The sequence below is a fragment of the Calonectris borealis genome, chromosome 26 (genome assembly GCF_964195595.1).
Source record: "Calonectris borealis chromosome 26, bCalBor7.hap1.2, whole genome shotgun sequence".
NCBI lineage: Eukaryota > Metazoa > Chordata > Aves > Procellariiformes > Procellariidae > Calonectris > Calonectris borealis.
Window position 1 is genome coordinate 5,063,398 of NC_134337.1, and position 22,549 is coordinate 5,085,946.

The following is a 22,549-nucleotide window of genomic DNA, read 5'->3' on the forward strand; positions in this document are numbered from 1 at the left end:
TCCCTCCTTCCCGTCAGACTGTGTCCGGGTGCTTGTTTTGTCCATGTCGGGTCTGTCGTAACCGTGGAGGTGTCCGATGTGGAGCTGCCGTGAGCTCCAGAGTGTCTCGAGCCATCGAGCGGTGGCAGCCGGGAGGGGACAGGTCCCGAGGCGGCTGCAGGCAGCTATGGGGCCACCGCTGCTCCTCCAGCTGAGGCAGAGCCTCTTGGTGGGGGGGGGTTCCCACCCTCTTCCCTTCCCATCCCTCTCCAAAACTTCCAGCTGACCTGGGTCTCCCCGGTGCAGACCTCCAGCGGGACTAGACCAATTATAGCGGCTGAAAGCCTGGCTGTCTCGGGTGCTAAAAACGTCATGGATGGCTCGGGGCTGGGATTCAAGGAGCTGGCTCACTCCTTTTCAAACTCCATCCGAATTTCTAACCATCCCCCTCCATCTCACCCCCTCAGTCGCTCCCCTGGCAAGTGATTCCTGCCCAGCTGCCCCCAGGGCACTGCAGAGGCGGCACCGAGTGGGAGTGGGGCGCAGAGCAGGGATGCTCCTCAGGGGATGGGGGGGACCGCAGCCTCTCTGGGGTCAGCCCAAAGCCCCCCCCATCTGCTGCAGGGTGTAAAGCAGCCCGCAGGCGAGGCTAGAAGAGAGCTGCCTCCACCCCAAGGCCAGAGGGTTTCTTGCAGTGCTGCCTTAGAGGTGTGACCGGTGCAGGGGTCACATCGCCAGTGTCAGCGCTGAGGATCCTTTATCCGTGCGGCTGGGGTAGACGGCAGAAAACTGCCCCGTAGAGAGGCGGCAGGGCCCCGGGACACGAGGTTTCCATGTGCTCGGATGTGTGTGTCGTCGGGATGCGTGTGGTTCTTGTTCTGGGTTTTCTTTCTCTCCCACCACCATCTTTCTCAGTGGTGTCCTACAGGTTTTCCTGGTCTCTCTCCTATTCACACGTGGTGTCTTATTTTGCCCTGGGCTGTAGCTAAAACTCAGGATGGTGTGGCCTTAGAGATCCAGCCCCTGAAGAGCCAGGAAGGGGTGGAAAATGAGGAGAAGGAGAAGAAGAAGGTGAAGGTGCCCAAGAAGGAGAAGTCTGTGCTGCAAGGGAAGCTCACGCGTCTGGCGGTCCAGATCGGGAAGGCGGGTGAGTGGCGGTGGCCCGACAAGAGCTGTCACCCCAGAGCTCTTGCTGGAAGTAGCACGGGGAGAAGGGGTTGTCCCCTTCCCCTGCATCCCTTCACCTGCCGCTCTGTCTCTTCCGCCAGGGCTGATCATGTCGGCCATCACGGTCATCATCTTGGTGCTGTACTTCGTGATCGACACGTTTGGGGTGCAGGGGCGGCCCTGGCTGGCGGAGTGCACCCCCATTTACATCCAGTACTTTGTCAAGTTCTTCATCATCGGTGTCACCGTGTTGGTGGTGGCTGTGCCTGAAGGGCTCCCGCTGGCGGTCACCATCTCCCTGGCTTACTCTGTGAAGGTGAGACCACGATGCAGCAGGGTTGCTGGGGGCATGATGGGGAAATTCATGTTTTGAGTTCTGACCTTCATGGTCATGGTGCCTGCTGCAGAAAATGATGAAGGACAACAACCTCGTGAGACACCTGGACGCCTGTGAGACCATGGGCAACGCCACCGCCATCTGCTCGGACAAGACGGGCACGCTCACCATGAACCGCATGACTGTGGTGCAGGCCTACGTGGGGGACACCCACTACCGCCAGATCCCCGACCCCGAAGCCATCCTGCCCAAGATCCTGGACCTCATAGTCAACGGTGTCGCCATCAACTCTGCCTACACATCCAAGATCCTGGTGAGTTGGAGAACCACATTCTCGTGTCCTCTGGCCTTCCCCACCGTTAGCCATCCCTGCAGCTCCCATCCTGCCGTACCCAGGTTTGGCATTGCTTTTCCTTTCCTTTTTCCTCTCCAGCCACCTGAGAAGGAAGGGGGGCTACCCCGGCAAGTGGGGAACAAGACTGAGTGCGCCCTGCTGGGTTTTGTGCTGGACCTGAAGCAGGATTACCAGGCTGTGCGGAACGAAGTGCCAGAGGAGAAGCTCTACAAGGTCTACACCTTCAACTCAGTGCGCAAGTCCATGAGCACGGTGCTGAAGAACGGCAACGGCGGCTTCCGCATGTACAGCAAGGGAGCCTCCGAGATCATCCTCCGCAAGTAACCATCCTCCCTCCCTACGCCAGTCCTCTCCCTGTCCTGTGGGCTTTAGGCTCTCGATGCCCTGGGAGCTGTTTTGGAGGGCTGTGGGGTGAAGGGTGCCCAGCCGCTGTGGAGCGGGGAGGTGACTATCGGGAGGTGCTGCCGTGCAGCGTTTGACTCTCTTAGGGTGGCTTTGGTGAAGCTGGGGAGCTGTGGGTAAGGAGGATGCCACCGTTTTGCAGATGGGGGAACCCGGGTGACAGGGGGAGCAGATCACTGAGCCGGCAGCACGTGCCACCACCAGCCTCCCTCACCCTCCATCCTGGTCCTGTGTTAGGTGCACCAGGATCCTGGACAAGAACGGAGACCCTCGGATGTTCAAGGTGAAGGACCGGGATGAGATGGTGAAGAAGGTGATAGAGCCCATGGCCTGCCACGGGCTGCGGACCATCTGCCTGGCCTTCCGTGACTTCCCTGCTGACGCTGAGCCGGACTGGGACAGCGAGAACGAGATCCTGTCTGACCTGACCTGCATCGCTGTGGTCGGGATAGAGGACCCTGTGCGGCCAGAGGTACCGAATCCCAGCTCTGCCCTGGCTGTCCTCCACCCCAGCCCCCTTCCTGGGCCAGGAGCCCCTTTCCCTGCTGCTCAGGACCATGAGCCCCTTGAGAAAGCACAAGCAGCTCCTCTGCATCCATCCCTGAAGTGTCCCACGCTACCAGCTCCCTGCTGCTGGTGTTTCTCTCCCATACCTAAACAAAATGACCTGGTGGCAGGGTGTTTCCACCCAAACTTTCCCCCCAGCTGCTACCAGGGGTCTGTGCACAAGCCAGCCTGGTTCCACATGCAGTTGAAAGGTGCATGGAGACACCACGTAGGGGTGACAGTGGGTGTTGGAGAAGGGCAGGGCTGATTTAGCTGGTTCCTTCCTTGCAGCTTGCTGCCCCCCCCCGCCTCTGCCACGGGGGTGACAGGCAGGCAGCTGGGCTAATGCAATAAGCCCTCCAATACCTGCCTCTTGATTACATTTTAGAGCTTGCCCCTGCGCTCCTGCCTTGCTTGCATCTTTCCTGATTAGATGTTCAGGTATCTGGGTCTGGGAATTGCATTACAGATGCCCTGTTTGCACCGGCTCTGGAGGCCGTTGATTCAATTTGCTAATTTCTCACTAATATCCTCTTCCCCCACCGCTTCATAATAGATAAACCCATTAGTGCAGCAACGTGCGAGGGGGCGGACAAAATGCCCCCGTTGTGATGGATCACAGGGCCGTGCCTCGGCGCCCGGCACCGCAGCGTGATGGGGAGGAGGCAGGGAGGTTGCCTTCCCCTTGGGGCAGGGGCTGGAAGATCTCTGCTGCCTGTGCCGGAGGGGCTGCACCGGACACACAGCGCGAGTCTGGCTGGAGCCGTGGCGAGCGCAGGAGGCTGCGGTGCAGGAGCAGCCGGCGGCGGCAGCGAGCAGGGGCAGGCATCCTCTCCGGTCCCTGGTGGCTTCCCCCTGCACCGCAGGGATAAACGGCTGAGCTGGTTCTGGGGGGCAGTTTTTGGTTCAGCATCTCGTCCCCAGCTCAGCACCGAGCTGAGCCGCCGGCGGATGCAGGTGGGCTGCTGGTCCGTGACCCCACCAGGGCCCTTTCCAGGTCCTTTTAGGGAGGATGGGAGAGGAGCTGTCTGGCTCCCGAGATACCTGGTGCCAAATCCAAGTGCTCTCTCCTGCCCTGCCTGTCCCCCCCCAACCCTGTCCCCGTCCCCCAGGTGCCGGACGCCATCCTGAAGTGCCAGCGTGCAGGGATCACCGTCCGGATGGTGACGGGGGATAATATCAACACCGCCCGCGCCATCGCCACCAAGTGTGGCATCCTGCTGCCAGGGGAGGACTTCCTGTGCTTGGAGGGGAAGGAGTTCAACCGGCTCATCCGCAACGAGAAGGGAGAGGTGGGAGAGCAGCCCCTGGGTCCTGCTCTGCAGCGGGTGTGGGTGGCCTCTCCGACAGCCCCGGAATCCCGCTGGGTTTTCCTCCTCTCCGTGGATAAACACAGCTGGTCCCTCCGCTTGCCGGGATCCTCACCCGGCGCAGCCGCAGGGGTGTCGGGGTGCTTGGAGGCGAAGGCGCTGTCCCGGTTGGGGTTTGGTGTCCGGTGGGGCAGAAGGTTTCTGGGGGGTCCCTACCCTTTCTCCCATGTGCCTTGTCCTGCAGGTGGAACAGGAGCAGCTGGATAAGATCTGGCCCAAGCTGCGTGTGCTGGCCCGCTCCTCCCCGACAGATAAGCACACGCTCGTGAAAGGTGAGTGCCTGCAGCTCCCCCGGCTGCTGCCTCTCAGAGTGTCTCATTCTGCTCTGCCCAGGCGCTTTTGCAGCATAATCTGTGCTGGGAGCCTGCCCTTGGGGCTTATTTTCTCTGAACTGCTTGTCCCCATTTCAGGAATTATCGACAGCACTGTTGGTGACCAGAGGCAGGTGGTGGCCGTGACCGGGGATGGGACCAACGATGGCCCAGCTTTGAAGAAAGCCGACGTTGGGTTTGCCATGGTACGGACGGGCGGTGGGTTTTCCCCAGGGGTGGCCTTCGCTCTGCAGGGTGAGAAACTAATGGCATGCTTGGTTATTCTCAACACTGAAATTATTTCTGGACTGGTGAAACTCTCCTCCAAATCTACAGGATGGCTTAAAAAGAAAAAAGAAATCTTCTTTGGAGGTTTGATTTAATTCTCATGAACTTTATAGGACTCCTAGCAAAAGATTGATGGGAAGCAATCCTCTGAGAGCCTGGCTTAGGGCTGGGCTCCTCCGTCCCACCCGGACGGACTGTGTCAAGCTGAAGGTGACGTGGTGCTTGCAAGAGCACCCAGAGCAGGGTCCTGCCTGGCCCCGATTTCCGAGCTGTGGGGTCCAGGAATGCTGTGGGAGCCAAATAACTCAGCGTGACTTGGTTTATCCCTGCAGTTCTTCACCCAGGCTCCGAGCGTGGTGCTGACACTGATTGGGGGAGTTTATTTGTGGTGAAGAACTCTGATCTCCTGGTTTGCTGCTTTTCTTTGCCCTGTCTGAAAGAAGCAAGAAAATAAACCTGTCGGTTTTAACGGGTTTCCTGTGAATTGTTTAAGTTTAGGTACATGAGCAGGAGCCAGCTGCTACATGGAGCCTTATGAGCCCATGTAGGGAGCTTTGAGCAAATGAGAAATTTTTTGGCAGTGGGTGTTTGTATGAAGGTGTTAAATATCCAAGTGCAATTCTGGAGCCTTTAGGATGAATAGCAGAAGGTCGTCTGACCGTACAGCGGGGCTTCCTGCCTCCACGTGCCCCCTGCCAGACCCTGGCCAGGCACTGGGCTTTGCTGGGGGCTAGGCACCGGGGCTGCACCGCCCTTGGGTCTCCAGAGAGCAGGGATCAAACCCCATGTGGGGTACCTTCGGCTGGTTTGTCCATCTTGCTCCGAAGCTCACGCCCTGCAAAGCCAGGGGGTTCCCGTCTGAGACGGGTCTTGCAAATCTCAAGAGAGCTCCTCCAGGAAAGCACCAGGGAACCTGCTCGTTAACGGCATCGCTTCAGTGCATTTAATTACTGCAAAGCGAGCGCCTCTGTGTGCCGGCAGTGAGAAACGCAGCGAGCCCAGCTCCTGCAGAGCAAACTGCGTCCGGCTGAGATGCTGCAGGTGACATTTGGGAGGCTGCGGGGCTGCCATCCACCTCGGACAGGGCAGAGGACACTAAGAAGGCGGTGGGGCTTCGGGCTGCTGAGCTCGTTTTTCTCATTTGGGAGTCCCACCCCTTGCTTGCAGCAGAGATGCCCAGCCAGGGATCCCCGTGTTCCCTGGCATAAGGAGGAACCAGCACTTATAAGCTGTTTTCCAGCTTTGCTGCTCTCTGGCCCCTGTCTGGGGCACTCAGGCTGTAAAGCTGCGCTGGCTCAGAGCCCCGCTCCGGAGCCAAGCTGGTGTCTGTCCTTGAAGGCTTTGCTACTTCGGAGCCTCCTGTCTCTTGGGTGCGTTGGTGCAGCTGCAGCAGGACTCGCTGTGAAACGCAGGACTGGCACCAGCTCCTCTGGCTCTGGCAGATTTTTCTCTCGGGGCTGTTTCTGGAAAGAAAAGCGGAGCCGGGTGGGCTGCGAGCGTGGAGCTCGCCCTGTGACTCACCCCATCGCTTTCTCCCTGGTCCTCAAGGGCATCGCAGGCACGGACGTGGCGAAGGAGGCTTCGGACATCATCCTGACGGATGACAACTTCACCAGCATCGTCAAGGCGGTGATGTGGGGACGCAACGTCTACGACAGCATCTCCAAGTTCCTGCAGTTCCAGCTGACCGTGAACATCGTGGCCGTCATCGTGGCCTTCACGGGCGCCTGCATCACGCAGGTACGGGGCCGCTGGGCTCAGCAGGAGGAGAGCGGGGGTTCCTGCAAAACGGGGAGCGAAGAGAGGGCAGTTTTGGTGGCGTGACGTGTTCTCCCCGCTCTCTCTGCAGGACTCTCCCCTGAAGGCTGTCCAGATGCTGTGGGTGAACCTGATCATGGACACCTTCGCCTCCTTAGCCCTGGCCACGGAGCCCCCGTCCGAGTCCTTGCTGCTGCGCAAGCCGTACGGCCGCAACAAGCCGCTCATCTCCCGCACCATGATGAAGAACATCCTGGGGCATGCGGTGTACCAGCTAACTATCATTTTCACGCTGCTTTTTGCGGGTGAGCTGTGAGGCCCCAAGAAACGGTGGAGGGGGGAAGGAAAGGGGCAAAGTCCCAGCACTGCCTCGTGAGCCACCTTTCTTCACCAGTGTCGGGGACCCTTATGCTCAGCTGTCACTCGGTGACCCCACGTTGGCCAGGACAGAACTTATTTAATAATGGATGGGAAGCGGAGGGGTGTTAAGGGAGAGGATTTACATTGAAAGTGTGGGTCTGCTCAAGACCTTGCTGGGTGCAGAGTCAGTTTTAGCCAGGGCAGCAGGTTTTCAACATTTTTAAGGAATTAAGGGTTGAGTGGGACTAGCATGGGGGACTCCAGCTGGGTCAAGGGATCTTCAGCAAGAGCCTGGGATCCTAATTCCACCTCCACCAGGGCAGAGCAGAAGTAAGAAGCAGGATCTCATCTTCTCCTCTCTTCCCTGTCCTTCCCCATCCCCTCCCCAAAACCTCTTGTCTGCTTAGGGGAGAAGTTTTTTGACATCGACAGTGGCCGAAACGCCCCACTCCACTCCCCACCCACCGAGCACTACACCATTGTCTTCAACACCTTTGTCATGATGCAGTTGTTCAATGAGATCAATGCGCGCAAGATCCACGGGGAGAGGAACGTCTTTGAGTCCATCTACCGCAACCCCATCTTCTGCACAGTGGTGCTGGGGACATTTGCAGCTCAGGTGAGGCTGTGGGAATAAGATGGTGGGGCTGGGGGGGGACCGTGATGCAGGCAGGACCTGTGTCTGCTGCTGTCACTGCTCACAGCTCTGTCCTGTCCCCTTATTCTTCTCCACCAGCTTCTTGGTGACACTAAAACTGAATATTGGGGTCTAGAGTGTGTTGAAGGATGCCAGGGCCGGCCAGCCAGCGTGCTCTGGTGTCCTGTAAAGTTACCAGCCTAGATGTGAGGCCCTTGCTCCTCTCGTGATCCCAGGGAGAGGGGGAAAGATGTGTGGCCATAGGGGACCTTTTCATCCCATGGCTGTGCCATGCAGCCCTTGGAGCTCCCCGGTGTGTGACTTGTTCTCTCCTGTGCTCTAGATCATCATTGTGGAGTTTGGTGGGAAGCCGTTCAGCTGCTCTGGGCTCACCCTGAGCCAGTGGTTCTGGTGTATTTTTATCGGAGTGGGAGAGCTCCTCTGGGGCCAGGTAAGAGCCAGTCTGAAAAACATACCACGTGCCTCCAAGCCACGGCATGCTGGCAGCCCAGCCTGCCTCTCCCTTCCCGCTGCCTTGCTGCCCTTGTTCTCCCCAGTATTTATTCAAGGCAGCTTTGGAAGGGGGTGATGCTCCATCCCAATACCACACCAGCAGTGAGGCGAGGAGGTTGCTAATCTATTCCTCGTTCCCACCCTGCTTGCCGTGGGGCACTTCCAGCAGCAGCATGTCTCGGCTGCATCCTGGCGTCTCTCAGCTGAGTCCTGGCAGCTCGCTGCAGGAATGCTCCCGCTTGGTCAAGTGGCGGTGGGCTCCATGCTGCCACAGCCCACGGGCTAAGGAACCACTCTCTCCCTGCCTCTCCCCAGCTGATCTGCACTGTCCCAACCAGCCACCTGAAGTTCCTGAAGGAAGCTGGGCATGGCATCACCAAGGAGGAGATCCCAGAGGAGGAGCTGCCTGAAGACGTGGATGAGATCGACCACGCTGAAATGGAGCTGCGGCGCGGGCAGATCCTGTGGTTCAGGGGTCTCAACAGGATACAGACACAGGTACTGTGGGGCAGCGGGTACTGTGGGGCTCTTCCTTCTCTCTCTCTTCCTTTCTCTTTCTTTCTCTCCAGGGGCTCTGTCTGGAAAGAGGCAACGGCTGCTGCTCGGAGGATGCCATCGCCTCCTGGGCTAGACTTCTCCCACCGCCTGTGCCTTTCTGGGTCTGCCCTGGTTGGGGAACCAGGACAGCCTGGCTTTCGGGGACAGCTCAGGGCGGGGGGAGGCACCGGTCTGTTCTGATGCAGAGCACGGTATCCGGCAGTTCGAGGCCAGGCTGGTCTGCAGGAGGCTGGATGAGCTGCTGATGGGCACCTCACGCAGCAGAGGAGGGGGCTCAGAAGCTGCGGGGGGCCATGGAGCCGCCCGAGCTCTTACTGAGTTGTGCAGTGGGTCAGCACTGAAGCTGCTCTCGGTCGCTGCTGGGACGCTGCTCCCAGAGGGGAGCGTGCCCAGGAGGGATCTGCCTGCATGAGACCCTCTCCGGTCTCACTCCTCTGCTGCTCTCGGTCCTTCCCAACGGCCCTTTGGCCAAGGGCTCTTGCCACCCCTCCCTGCCAGCTCTCCAGGCTCCTTGCTGGAGCTCTTGGCCCCACAGCACAGAAGGGGAGAAGAATCTATCTGTTAATACGGTTTTTACATCAGGTGTTTCTCCCTGACTCAGTTTTTCCTGAAAGGGTGTTTTTCCCCCCAGACTGCTGGCTGGGCAGGGCAGGGAGAGCTCCCTGCAGACAAGGGGCAGCGACCTCGCTTTCCTTGAGGCCTGGGCAGAGCTGCCCCATGGAGGAAAGCCGTAGGCCCCCAGTGGTCCCTGGCATTCAGGGCTGCTTTGTTATCCTTCGTTCCTCTTCCTCTGGCCCTCCGACTAGCGGAGATAACCAAAATGGCCCAGCCACAGGGACTGGAGCGAGCACAGCAGCTCTGTTGTGCCACGTTAACTTTGCTTCTCCTCTGTGAGATGTTGTCTTGATGGTTTCAAGGTGAGGTTCAGCCTTGATCCCTGCCCGTTGTGAGCAGTGAGGGGTGGCCGGGCTCTTCGGGGGGCCCGGGGCAGCGCTGGTCGCTGGTGCTGCGGGGGGCTGAGCTGCTGGCTCAGTCTGGCTCATTCACATGAAAGATGTGCTGGGAGCACTGGGCTGTTTCAGAAGCGGTGCAGATGTGTTGGAGGCCTGGGAGGTATGAACGGCTGCAGTACCAGCGGCCAGGCATGCCGCTGGGGCCGAGCCTGGAGCCTCCAAGGTATCTCCCTGCAGCCATGGTGGACCTGGGCTGAAACGAGCTCTTGGTCTTGCAACGTGAAAAACGCTCCTGGACGTTGGCAGATCCTGGAGCCTCTTTAGGGACTCCTTTCCTGGCTGCGGTGCCCTGCACGTTGAGCCGAGCAGCTGGCAGGTCCAACACGAGCATCCTGAGGGCTTCTGTCCCGAGTCAGCACGTCTTAAGTGAGAGCACAGGGCTCTTCCCCACGGGCCAGCCTGGAGCGCTGGGGAAAAGAGGGTCCCTCCAGGGAGGGAGATCAAACTGCAGTGTGTAAAATACCTCCAGGGTGAACTAGAGCTGCACGTGGGTCTGGAGGATGTGTTCCTTCCCCAGGAGCCATGCAGCCAAGGCGGGCGAGCTGGGGCGGCGCAGGGCTGTGTGCTCTGCCAGCGGGCTGGCTGGCACGGGGCTGGGGACAGTCAAGCTGCAAAGTGTCTGGGAAGCCACGGTGGCATCCGGATGCTGCTCGGTGTGCATCCACAGAGCAACGGTAGCCCACCGCCAAGGGGGCTTCCTTGCTGCATCCCTGCCCGTCCCTACCAGCTCTGCCTCTGAGCCCCGTGCCGAGCCGTGAGCCTGGGGGAGAGGCTGAAACGTCTTCCAGCACGGCTGGCTGCCATGGGAGCTGCGGGCATGTGGTGTGTCCCAGGATTCGGCCCCCCAGCTTTACATCCCATGGGACTGAGGGACCAGAAACCCTTTCCCAGCGCAGTTTTCTGGACCACCGGCTTCCAGCTCGCACCTCTGCCCACCCTCTCTCTTTCTGTGCTCCTCCTGCAGATTGTCGGGATAACCCAAGGTGTTTCCTCTGTCGCTCCCTCCCACCGCGGTCTCTTTCTTGGTGGTGGGATAAACCCTGTCCCTCTCGCACCTGCGAGAGCGGGGCAGAGGCTGGAAGCCGACCTCTCCTCTGCTCCCAGAAATACCAGCTGAACCCGATGCGGGTTTACGGGAGCGCGGGGTGGGGGGGCTCTCTCCTCCCTCCTCCCCACCTCTCCGTCCTCCTTCTTCCTTCTTGTCCGTGTGTGTCTGCCCAACATCCCTGCTCCCCTCCATCCCCAACCCCTCTCCCTGTCTCTGGCCGGGGCGACGCTATCTCACTCTCTGGTTCTTTGCAGATGGACGTAGTTTACACATTCCAGACCGGCGCCTCCTCTTTGCAGGGAGCCCTCAGGAGACAGCCTTCCATCGTGAGCCAGCACCACGATGTAAAAAATGTTTCTAGCCCAACCCATGTAGCTCTTTCCTCCGTCAATTCCACTCCCACCACTTCTGCTGTTGCTGCTGCTGCTGCATCTCCTCCTGCGGGCAGTGAGTGATAGTCTATTACAATGCATGACTTCTAATAACCACAGAGAGCACCTGCACCAACCTAACCCAGCCTGTTCTCTCTCTCTCTAAACCTTGACTTGCACACTGATTTCCAAAATGAAGGATGGGGCGGGAGAGTGTTTAAAAAAAACCAAAAGGTTTTACGCTGTTGCATCTTTAACAAGTTTACGATACTTTCTCGTCCTTCCCCCCCATTCCTTGTTGCTTCCTCTATTTTTACCTCTTCTCCTCCTTTGCAGGACTGACGTATGAGTCCACCCTCCTGAGGGGTGCAAAAATTGGCGGTTCTTGTTAAAAGAACCTTGTGTTCATGAGCAACTAAAAGCATTGCTGTGAAAAGGGCACGCTGCGCCCAAAAGCTGCCGTTTCTTTCCGATGCGGCTCTGCCCAGCCCGAGGATGCCCCAGAAGGGCAGGGATGGGCAGAGAGGCGTTGCTTTACCGAAGCTGTAAATCTGTTTGGAGACAGAGTGGCCGCTCGGACCTTCCCACAGCAGTTAATGTGCTACCAGGGGTCAGCTGAGCCGTGGTAACAGGCTGCCTGCACGCTCTCTGCCTCTTGCACACGTGTGAGAGGGGTGTTTGCTCCCGCCTTGGCTGGGACGGTGCAAGAGAGCAGCCGGTTACTGTGGCTCAGCTGGCCGGTGGCGATGCATCGGAGCTGCTCGGAGCCGCTCACCTGCAGCTCAGCCCGCTGTTTCAGAGCTGGCTTGTAAGCAAGCAGCCTGCCCCATCCCGCCTGTGAACTTGCATGCCGTGCAAGACAGAGCTGAGCAAGCCTGTGCACGTAAGCGTGCCCTTTGCTGCCCTGGAGCTCTGCGGGGACAGCATAGGGCTCTGCTAGTCCCCTGTCATCGCTGCCCCATTGCAGCGGCTCATCGGTGCCCGGCTTGTTCTGCACACGCTGGTTCTCAGTGTATGCAGAGACATGCGACTCTGCATGCAAACGGAGATGGAAAACATGGCCCTGCTGAACATCAGCGGCAAAGCTGGATCCTGGATCTAGCTGTGGGCTTTTCCAGACCAAAGAAAAGCCCTGTCTGGTGCAGTCCCCCTCTCCGTGTTCATCGTGAGCTGCATATACGGGCTTGTGAGCACGTGAGCCTGAATTCTCTCTGCAGGGCTGTGCCAGGCTGTGAGTAGGTAGTGTATCTTTCCCGGATAATTGGCTTTTTTATTGCACAGTCATTTTCTGTGTTCTCCTCTTATTAAAGAAATACCCTTGGTGACTTTTTGAATAGCTTTCAGTCTCCATGGTTTATGCACTGTGGGAGAGAAGAGAGAATTTCTGATAATTTTGTTTTCTCTCTATTTAGCCGACACTGATGCTTGAATTTTATTTTGTTTAACCCAGTGTTTCTGAAGCAGCGCAGTTGCCTTCTGTTCCCGGCTGCATCTGTGCACCACCAAGACTTTCTAATCAGACAAAAACCCGCTTAGAGGGGTCTCACGGTAGTGGGCTTGGGTGGACAAGACCAAAATGCAGGGGTTTTTGCAGTCTGTGGATTAATGTTCTCCCCAATTTGCAGCAAAGAAATAGATAACTTGGATAGCTTGTGGCCTTCCAGGCAGCAAACAACTTTTCCAGAAGCTAACCCAGGTCGCTAAGTCTTCCCTCTGTTTTCTGCCTAGACTTCTCTCTATTTCCCTCTGCCGCTTCCCTTCCCTCTCTCTCAAAGCTCCACTTCCCTCCATACAGATTAATGGTGTCCCTCTGTCTTCCACTGCACTTCTGTGGGATGAGTTCTCCAGGGCTGGACCTCGGCAGCCCCGCCTGCTGTGCCCCTGTTGGGGTGATGGAGGAGAGGGAGGTCTCGGGAATGACCCTCAGGAGATGGTTTGCAGAGCTGAGCTGGTCTCCCTTGGGGGTTTTGCCCTGGTTGGAGGGAGCTGAGCGAAGCAAGCCAGGGGTCAGCAGTGGAGCTGATGCTGGCTTCGTGCAGAAGATGTAATTTCCATCTCCACGTGAGCAGTGGGGTTTGCCCAGCACATTGCAGTGCTGCAGTGATGATGTGAAATGAGAATAAATGCCAAGCTTGGAGGTTACGCAGGTTGCGAAGGTTTCAGGTGGAGAGGAGACGTAAGCCTGACCATAGGCAGGGAGGGAGGTGGGCTTTCAACTTGGTTGGGGAGGATTTCGTTTTTGTTTGCACTGCCTGGCTCATTCAAAACACATTTCCTTGCTGTTAAGTTCCTTTGACAAGGGAACAGCTGAATTAATTTCACAGCAGTTGTTGCTGACAGAGATGGTTAAATCAAAGTAAGAAAATCTGAGGAAAGCTGGAGCAGAAGTTTATTGGTGGAGCTGAAGGCAGTGATGTGGTAGATAGGGTCTGGACTCACCAATGCTTGAGGTGGTGGGGCAGGGAGGGCTTTTGTGAAGCTACTGCTACCTCTGAGCTTTTGCTAGGCTGACCACCTAGTTGCTTTGGCAGTCACCTAGGCTCTCGTGAGCTTGTTTGGGTTGGTTATGCTTGGTTTAGTTGGTTTTGCACGCTGCATTTCAGGGGTCAGTGCTTTTGTTGCTGTTCTCAAGATGATGATGATGTGACAGATTATCAGTCTTGGTAGAAGGTGGCCTGCTTGGTGGTCTCCCTTGTCCTGTGCCTTCACGCTAAACACTGAATTTATCCAGGATCTTACTGCGGTCGTTAGTGCAGCAAACACAGCTCTGAATTTCTGTTCCCAGTTACATAAACTTTCCATTTTCGCAGGCCAGCTGGTGCTCCAGCATCATGGGGGGTACCTGGCCCACGCTCATCTCCTCATGAGTGTCTGTCATCCAGCTCGTGTGTGCGTGCTGGTCCGTGTGTGTGCGCAAGAGCTGGCTTGTTTGTTTCTAGCCGGGATGTGCTGAGCCTGTGCCGGGGGATGCCACGTTGCTGCCCCATGTGGCGCAGCACCATCTTTCTGAGCCAGATGGAGAGCGGACTCAGAAGGGCATCCCTCGTGAGAGGGGAACCCTGGAACATCTTGCAGGTAAAATCTCCAGGGTTCCAGGCACGAGACTTTTCTTTGAGTAACTTCTCTGGTCTAGTTTGTGAGTGCTGTTTGTGCTGAGACCAAAGATCCCTAGGAAACTCTCGCTGGCTGTGCTGGTTGGTGACTTCCCTCCTAGCCTGTCCCAGACCAAGGCGGACAGTTTAACCCGGCTCATCTCACCAGGAAGAGGGGTGTCGTCTCTGTTCACCCACCAGATCTACAGCCCATTTGTGAAGAAGTGGCAGAACACACATGTATCTTTATTTGCCTCATCAGCTTGCAAGGGGATATCTGAATCATTCTCCCTCCAGCAGCTCTGCACGCTCTCCACTCCCTCGGCCAGCAGCTGGGTGACGGGGAGGCTCTCCAGAGTGTAGCATAGGGATGCTGTGGAGGAGCACCCCTTTTGTGGGATCCGTGGCTCTCCTCCCTTTTGTACCCCAGCTTCAGTTCACAGTGACACCATGAGAGCAGGCAGGGGACATGGGTAGGGACTGGGTTCCTCAGGTGTTGGGAGCAGGTGAAGGTAGCTCGTGAGTAGCAATGCTGCTTCCACGGGGCAGGAGGTGGAGCAGGACAGCTGGCACTGCTACGAGGAGGTGTTACCGACTTCCCGGCTGCTGAACAAAGTCTTACAGTGGTCTGGGGCAGTTACTTCGGAGAGGAGGAGTTGAGCAGATCTCCTGGTCCCAGATGAACTCTGCTTAACAGAGCAAAGACTTCTATTGCTTCCATAAAACACACGAGAGCTTGTGCAAGATGCTTGGTCCCTGCTGACAACTTTTGTCAGTAGCTTCCTCCTCTCTAAAGGGAGGAGACAGCCCAGTTCCTGGCTGACTGGGAGGGTGCCACGAGCCAGGAGGGTGCTGGTGTGACCTGCTGCAGCAGGATGGGGGACCTCTGGAGAGAGGCAACGTGCTGGCTCTGGCCTGAAAGAGTCAGCGGGGAGAGCATCAGTGTAAGACACAGTGGAGCAACCCGAGGGAGGCTTTGGAGAGCACTGTGTGGTGGGTAGCTCTGGGCTTTGCAGTAAAAGGCAAAGCCATGTGTGTGATTTCACCAGGTCCTCTAAGGCTTGGGAGACCTTCAGCTGCTCGGTTTGTTGGCTCTGCTTCAAAAACCCACATACTGCATTGCTCTCCTTCAGTTTATGCCTTTTGACAACTTTCGAGTGATTATGGCCCTGAGTCATCCACGAGAGCTGGAGCGCTCTGCCGTGCCCAAGGTGCACATGTTGGTTGTCTGACGTACGCCAGTGTCTGCACGTCGCTGCCGTGCGGGCGCCGGGGCGAGCGTGACGGCAGCACTGAGGGGAGAGGTCTGCTGCAGCCCCACCGCGCTGCCACCTCCTGCCCCTTTGTTTGCTGGATCTGACACTTGTCACCCATCCGACCGAACAACTGTGACTTGGCTGCAAGGGAGAGCAAGAGCTGGAAGGGTTCAAGGCTGGATTTCCAGAGGAACTGGAGGAAGCAGTGAATCCACTGCTAGCCACCATCTGGGCTTGTTTCCAGACCTCTCCCTTCCAGTGCAACGGAGGGAGCAGAGCCGTACCCTGGTTGTCCAAACTGGGCTCTGGATCTCCTGCTTGTAATGTGTTGAGCCTGGCTTTTGGCGGTGCTGACAGCCTGTGGGTTTCACAGGAGCGGTGCGTGGCCAGGCTTTCTAGCAAAGCTTAGGATTGTTTTTCGTGCAGAGCACCCAAAAGAATTAGTTGCCTTTGGAAACCGCTGGGTCTTCTTCAGCATGTCGATGCGAGGAAGGATCCAGAGCTCCAGCCCGGGAGCCAGGTGGCAGCCATGTGGGGAAACTCGCACAGATCTGGCTTCCTTCTTGCATGTTTAGCTGGGTCCGGTTTTACTGGTCATGGCATCCACTTGGACCCACTGCTTCACATGGGCTTGAAAAGTTTGTGACGCTTTTTTAAAGCCCATTCCTTTCTATAGGTCTAAAAATGAAATAGAACAAACACACACATCGCTCCCACAGTAGAGTTTTTTGCCTTGAAGTGAACCCACTGTTTGTCTAACCCACCTCTTTTTTGAGTTGTAGTTCCGCTTTTTTGTCCTCGTTTATACACACAGATACGCGTGCGCACACATAATGACAACTAATGCATTTTGGCTTCCATTCATTCAAGTGATCTGTTTTTTTGAGTTTTTTTGTGTCTTTTCTTGCAGCTTCTGAAGTCGCCCCATAGTCGGTTGATTCCCCATCACACACCTAGTGCCTGAGTCTGATCCATGTTGGCCCTCCTAGTTCACCATAGATCTCTCATTTTGACTTAGCTGTCTGTTCAGTGGTGGTGACTGTTGTTGTTGTTGTGCTTTTTGTTTATTGTGTCTTTGTTATGTTATTTTTACTTTCTCCTGGGAGCTCTGGCCTCTCGTAGCCGCTACTAACCCTTCTTTTGTTTATCCCCCACGCTCCTCGCCTCCCGGCAGATCAAAGTGGTGAATGCGTTCCGTAGCTCCTTGTACGAAGGCCTCGAGAAACCCGAATCCAGAAGCTCCATCCATAACTTCATGACTCACCCAGAGTTCATCCTGGAGGAAGATGAGCCTCGAACACCATTCCTTGACGGCGCTGAAGACGACCCCGAGACCGACGGACTCAAAAAGCGAGGTGGGGGTAGCCTGGGTGGATCTACATCCCTCAACAGAAATAACAATGCAGTGGACAGCGATCAAGCTGAGGTCACCGTCCCGGAGCCTGAAAGCCCCTTACACAGCTTGGAGACATCAGTTTGACCTTAGAACTTCGAACCCCCCCTCCTCCTCCACCTTCGCCCCTCGCCCTGTGTGATATTGGCACCAGTAACTGATCACACACTGCGGTCACTTCGTGTCAAACTGCTCATACGTATATCATTTTGGTGTTTTGTTTTGGGGGTTTTTTGTTTTGTGTTTTTTTTTTTTTTTTTTTTTTTAAACCATTATTTAGCAGTGGGAACCAGAGTACCACGATGCTGAGTGTTGGGAGAGAGGCTAAACCAAAATTGTGCATCTCCATCCCTAATTTTCAGTGGTACTCGCCCAAGTGAAGCAGCCAGGTTATTTCCTCTCCGAGAGTTGGGCTCCATGCGTCTGTAGGGGGTTTTCACTTTGAAAAATGCATGTTCAAAGAAAGTTCAAATTGTTGTAGTCTTACATGCACGCTCTCAGCCTGAGGGCTGGGGTGCACTTGTGATTTTTTTTTTTTTCCACTTGTGGTTTTTAGGGTTTTCTTCTAATCTTGGGGTTTGTTCTTTGCTTGTGGGATTTGCCCCCGGTAACTTCACAGTGGGAAGTGGGGGAGTTAGCACTCTAGTGCGAAAATTTAAAACTAAACAAAAAAAAAAAACCCAGCCAGGGGGAAGGTGTTTACTCACAGGTTGATAGATACAGGGATGTACACCAGTCTTCCACCTTGAAAAATGGTACCTAGCCTTTACAGTTCCTCCTCTGTGTGTGCATACACACTTTTCTCTCTGTTTCCAAAGCAGTAATTGGTAGACAAGGAACGAAGGTGACTTGGCTGTAACCTTGCTGGATGTAAAAGACTTTGATTTTTCTACAAAGCAAGGTGGAGGTGAACTGGCAGTGGAAGGGTGGTGAAGAAAAGCCCCGTGATTGTGAGAAATGGGGCTCCTTCATGGGGTGTCTTAAGAGATGCACCTCTTCTGCTCTTGAACAGCTGTGAAACTTTTGGCGAGAGTCTTGCAAAGGTTTAACGGCGCCTGCCATCAAGAGCAGAGGGACTTTTGCCCGGTCTGTACTGTTGGGTTAAATAATCCTTCAGCCTTGGAGTACAAGCTCCGGTTAACTGCTGAGGAACCCCAGAGGATGCTCCAGCCATGCCCACCAGCTCTGCGCATCGCTGCCAAAGCGTTAACAGGCTGAACGGAGAACAAGCATCAGGTTATTGACAGTACAACTCCTAGATCATGGAAGGGATGAGTAAGGTTGTCTCTTTAGCCGATGGAAGGGAGGGAGGCTCCATGGCCGGTGGGAGGACCCTTGATTTCCATAGCACTTCTGTAGCTGATTTGCCAGTGGAGGCACTTCCTCGCAGAGGTGGCAGGTTGGTTGGTTGGCTGCAAAGGTGTTGCATGGAGGCTTTGCTCACTTGCTGCTTTTTTGAAGGTCATCTCTTCACCCTACATCCTGCCTCACCTCGGTCTCTTATAACCATTTGGTGAGTCCTGTTTTTTGGAGCAGAGGCCTCAGGTGTCCTGGGCAAGTTGGCTCTGAACTGACCCTCTTGTGAAGCCATGGGTCTGCGCAGGAGGCAGGAGTTTGCTTTGCTTGGGCTTAGTTTCTTCCCCGTGGGCTCTTGCTGGTGCACCCCTGGTTACCGGCCCCAGGCAGGCAGGGCTGGAGGAAGCTCTACTGCCTTCTCTCCTTCATCCTGTTTGGCTTGGTTGGAAGCAGAGAGAACCTGGTTGTAACTGGCTGTACAACATCATTGTCTTTGCCCAGTCTCCATCCCTGGAAGCAGAGAGGTTTTAGCGAGAGGGTGGGCTGGCTGGTTTCTTCTTTTCTTTCCTTTAAGAACGCACAGCAGAATCTCCCGTGCCTTCTCCGAGCACTGCCTGCAGCACCGCCTGCCACGCGAGGGCCCAGTACTTTGCCAAGAAATAAGTGTTCCTTAAACGACAACACAAACCAAGTGTCTTTGTTTTGTTTCCAGCCCAGCACCAACTCGTCCCTTCCTTGGGGTGGGAGGAGGGAAGGACAAGGTCACCCCATTCCTGCCCCAGGTAGCTGAGGAAAGGTCCTTCTCCCAGGTCTCCTGCCTCGGTGCTGGCAAAGGGGGTGAAGGCTGGGCTCCGTACACTGCCAACAGCAAGAAGAAATTGCCACCACTGCCCATCTCAATTGCAAATTCAGTGTCGAGCCCCCTGCCCGCGCAGACAAACCCGTCGCTGCCCTCCCCGTTCCTTCTTCACACGAGCTGAAAAAATACCTTGGGCAGGACCAGGGGTGGGGGGGTGTTTTCTTGGGTTATACACAAGTGGTGACAGGAAAGACAAAAGGGGTGATTGTGGGGTTTGGTTCTGTACTAAAGGTGACATTGCTTAAAAGATCACTTTTTCTATTTTAAATACTTGCAAAAAAAAAAAAAAAGGATGAAAATATGGTGTTCTTACAAGCTTACATAAATATTTATTAAATACTTTGGGGGGGATACACCAATTTTTCTTTTTTCTTTTGATATTTTTTTTTTATTACCTCAGACCTGTTTTAAAAAAAAAAGAAAAGACTTAAACCAACGAAAACCGACAAAAAGCCAACTTTGGAGGCTCTCAAAGTCACTCCCAGAAATCTGTGACTGGCAGGTTGCCACAAGGGTCTGGTTGTTCTTTAGTTGATATATTTTTGTTGTTCTAGTTTCCATATTAGGAGGGGGAGAAATAATTATATATAAATATTATGCAAAAAATATAGTTTTCTTTAGATCAGAAACTGATATTTTTACGTCAGCCATATGTATTTTGTTTAAAGAAAAAAAAAAATATCTTGAGTTCCGCGTCTGCAACGGCGCGTGACTGTGTGACGGCAGTTCAAAGTGACAGGTAATTAATTCAGTGTATCAGCGATCGGATGCCAGTCAGCTTCCTTTTCTCCGAGCAGCCATCTTTATACTAGACGTTAGTTGGATGACATAAATGTTTTTTTATATAAATTATGTTGGTATGGCTGGTTGCTTAAAGTATAAACGTTTATTGTGCATACATCTTTTCTGTAAAGTATTTTTTTTTCTATTCAGTTTCAGTGATATACTGGTAGCAGATGACTATTGGGTTAAGTTATTGAGGACATTACAAAAGAGTTGGGGGAGATTGGTGCTCTACGCTGAAAGGCATGGTCGGCGGCACGAACTTCTGGGGACTCTCTGCAACATGCCTTGAAAGAGGGGGAGATATATTTTTTTTTTTTTTTTTTTGCTTTGTTTGAACTGCCACGAGTGTGCACGGGGGAGAGTGCCATGCCAGACAGGAACCGAAGTCATACCCTGTGATACGTGTTAACTTGCCTTGGAATGCTTTGTTATTAAAACACTCTGAACGTAATTTTGCATCCAGTTCTTAATACCAGTAGGGTCTCTGGTGGTGGTGGTGGTGGTGGTTTTCTGTTAAATAAATTGGCGGATTGGTACCAAAGACATTACACCACGTCCTGTGTGCATTGCTGAACAGGCATTTTTAGGCATTTGAATTATGTGATAAGGTTTCCTTTGATTTGCACAGGGGTTATACTTAATTTTCAAAGGTTTTGTGCAATAAGCTTCGAGGAAAATTTTGAAACAATCTCAAGAAGGGAAAAAAAAACTAAACCAAATTTTAGCATGGGCAGCCTTTGGCTTTCCCCAGCTGAGGAGTAGATGTCCTGTAGTGCTCAGCCCCTTTAGAAATGCTTCTCGGGGTGACATGACGTTGGGGTGAATGGAAAAGCCCCATCCCAGATCCAGGGAGGGCATTTCCAAGATGCCATTGCCAACTCCTGTTGCCCTCTGTGACTGCAGGGACCAAGCACCTCAAAGAAGAGTCCCTGCAGGCTTTTGTACCTCTCGGGGGAAGGACACATGTACCTGCCTGCCATTGCTCCTCACCGCTGGGTCCGGCTCCTACAAGTTCATCAACCCGTGGAGCATGCAACCTGTAAAATGCCCTCCTGCAAAGCCAGCTCTCCCCGGCGGGGCACGGCGACGTGGGGGTACTGCTCTCCTGGTCCTGCCCCAAACAGCGAGGCTGTGGGGCAACGCCAGCGTGTTTCTTGGCACCTGGCTGTTCTTCTCCAGCATCGCTCTGCCAAGGCTGTCCCCTGCCACCGAGACTGGCTGATGTCTGGCTGTCCTGCCTCTGATATCCTCCTGCTCAACAAAAAATACAATTTTCATTCAGCAAAGCCCATGGCTAAAACTGCCTTTAGTTTATTTCCTCCCCTTAAATAAATATATATATATACAGTATTAAACCAACATTTGTGTGTGTATATATATTTATCCCATGCTCTCACAACAAAACTTTCTTTTGAAGAGGGCACGCAGATCTGAGTTTTTTTTTTCCAGTAACTAAGTATAATAAGCACTGGTATTTTTGTATAAAAACAGAAAAATACAAAACAAAAGACTGAATATTATGTGGTATGCATGACATTAAAAAAAAATGGTGGTTTCAAAGCAATATGTACCCTGGTGTGTTTGCCATATCCTAGAGTCCAGCTTAAAGTGCACCTGATCTGTATTGCATTTTGATATTAATCTCTATGTACAATGTTTTGCATGTAATTTATATGGTTCTTGGGAGAAAAAATTTTTGAATGAATTGTCATTTGGCTTCTTCTGAAAAAACAGACTCCAAGCAGAGACAATACTCAAAGTGGAAGTGGACGAGTGATTGAAGGGTGGGGAAGGGGGTACATAGCAAAAAATTAAAGCGTGCTGGGGGCGGGGGAGAAGGGTAATGGTTTTGAATCAATAAAGCTTTGGCTGTTGAGCAGAAACAATGCGCAAGTGCATCCAGAGAATAAAATGTGCCCACATGTAACTGTGACGTCCTCAGTGTGTCCACCAGCTTGTGAAATCAATCCCGCATCCTCTCCTAGCGCTGGATGAACGGCTGGGCTTCCCGTTGGGGCAAGCTGGAGCGTGAAAGTGGGGGCTGCGGGTTGGAAAGAGGGATGGGGATCAAAAGCAACCCCACCACTACAAAAGCACCCCTTAGGCAGTGTGGGTTTTCTCTCTGTGTGAGCCTCGCTATTCCATCTCCAAGCAAAGTCCAGAATTGGCTGTCAAATGCCATCCAAACCAGAGCTCCTGGGCTATGCGTCGAGCTGCCCTTGAGCAAAGATCCGCCCTTGTCCCCTTCCCTGATGCCGTGTCTGCGGTGCCTCCAAGGTGATGCATGGTGGAGATTGTGATCTTCATCTCCCGGGGACTGGCTTTGAGCTGTGTCCTGCCTCTGTACTGAGACTATTTTGCCTCCATAGAGGCACTTTGCCCAGACGAGGGGGACAACGGGAAATAAAAGCAACTGGCCTCTGAAACACTCTCATTCCCAAGCAGGTTGATTGCACTGGAGCTGTTTGACTCCCTGGCTTCGGTGGAGAGGCTGTTGCTTCTCTGTGTCTTTAATAACTCCAGGGCCAAGCCACGATGAGAAGATCAAGCTGGGCGAGGCTGTCGGTGAGAAAGTTCAATCTAAAACTTTTCAGCTGAGTGTTTGACCCTTGGAGCTGATACCAAGTGATATGAACAGGGTGTAAAAGCTTTACTGTGCAGCGTCACCCTCTTGCCTGCTTTCTTGGGGCGGTGTCTGTGCTGACGGCGTCCTCCTGCTCTTAATTAAACAGAACAGCCACAATTCCTTCTTTTTTAAAACCTAGTCCAGGCTGGATGCAAAGAAACAAACAAATCACAGGACTTTTAGTCATTTAATGGCGAAAAAGGCTGTGCCTGCTGTGCCGGTGCAGTA

The 22,549-nt window shown here is 54.3% G+C and overlaps 1 protein-coding gene across 4 annotated transcripts in view; it reads left to right on the forward strand.

Annotated features, from left to right (window-relative positions):
* Positions 1 to 21,622, forward strand: part of ATP2B4 (ATPase plasma membrane Ca2+ transporting 4) — a 37,834-nt gene extending 16,212 nt beyond the window's left edge. For 3 of the 4 annotated variants that reach the window (XM_075174369.1, XM_075174364.1, XM_075174365.1), the window contains exons 8-21: positions 965 to 1,126; positions 1,248 to 1,462; positions 1,554 to 1,796; positions 1,917 to 2,158; positions 2,478 to 2,712; positions 3,899 to 4,078; positions 4,341 to 4,428; positions 4,567 to 4,673; positions 6,304 to 6,495; positions 6,605 to 6,818; positions 7,281 to 7,492; positions 7,854 to 7,961; positions 8,339 to 8,521; positions 16,536 to 21,622. In XM_075174369.1, coding sequence (XP_075030470.1) covers positions 965 to 1,126; positions 1,248 to 1,462; positions 1,554 to 1,796; positions 1,917 to 2,158; positions 2,478 to 2,712; positions 3,899 to 4,078; positions 4,341 to 4,428; positions 4,567 to 4,673; positions 6,304 to 6,495; positions 6,605 to 6,818; positions 7,281 to 7,492; positions 7,854 to 7,961; positions 8,339 to 8,521; positions 16,536 to 16,841 — 2,687 coding nt within the window. In that variant the 3' untranslated portion in view covers positions 16,842 to 21,622. Of the gene's footprint in view, positions 1 to 964; positions 1,127 to 1,247; positions 1,463 to 1,553; positions 1,797 to 1,916; positions 2,159 to 2,477; positions 2,713 to 3,898; positions 4,079 to 4,340; positions 4,429 to 4,566; positions 4,674 to 6,303; positions 6,496 to 6,604; positions 6,819 to 7,280; positions 7,493 to 7,853; positions 7,962 to 8,338; positions 8,522 to 10,896; positions 10,987 to 16,535 lie in introns of all 4 variants that reach the window. The other variant, XM_075174370.1, reaches the window with a different exon arrangement.
* Positions 21,623 to 22,549: the final 927 nt, after the last annotated feature.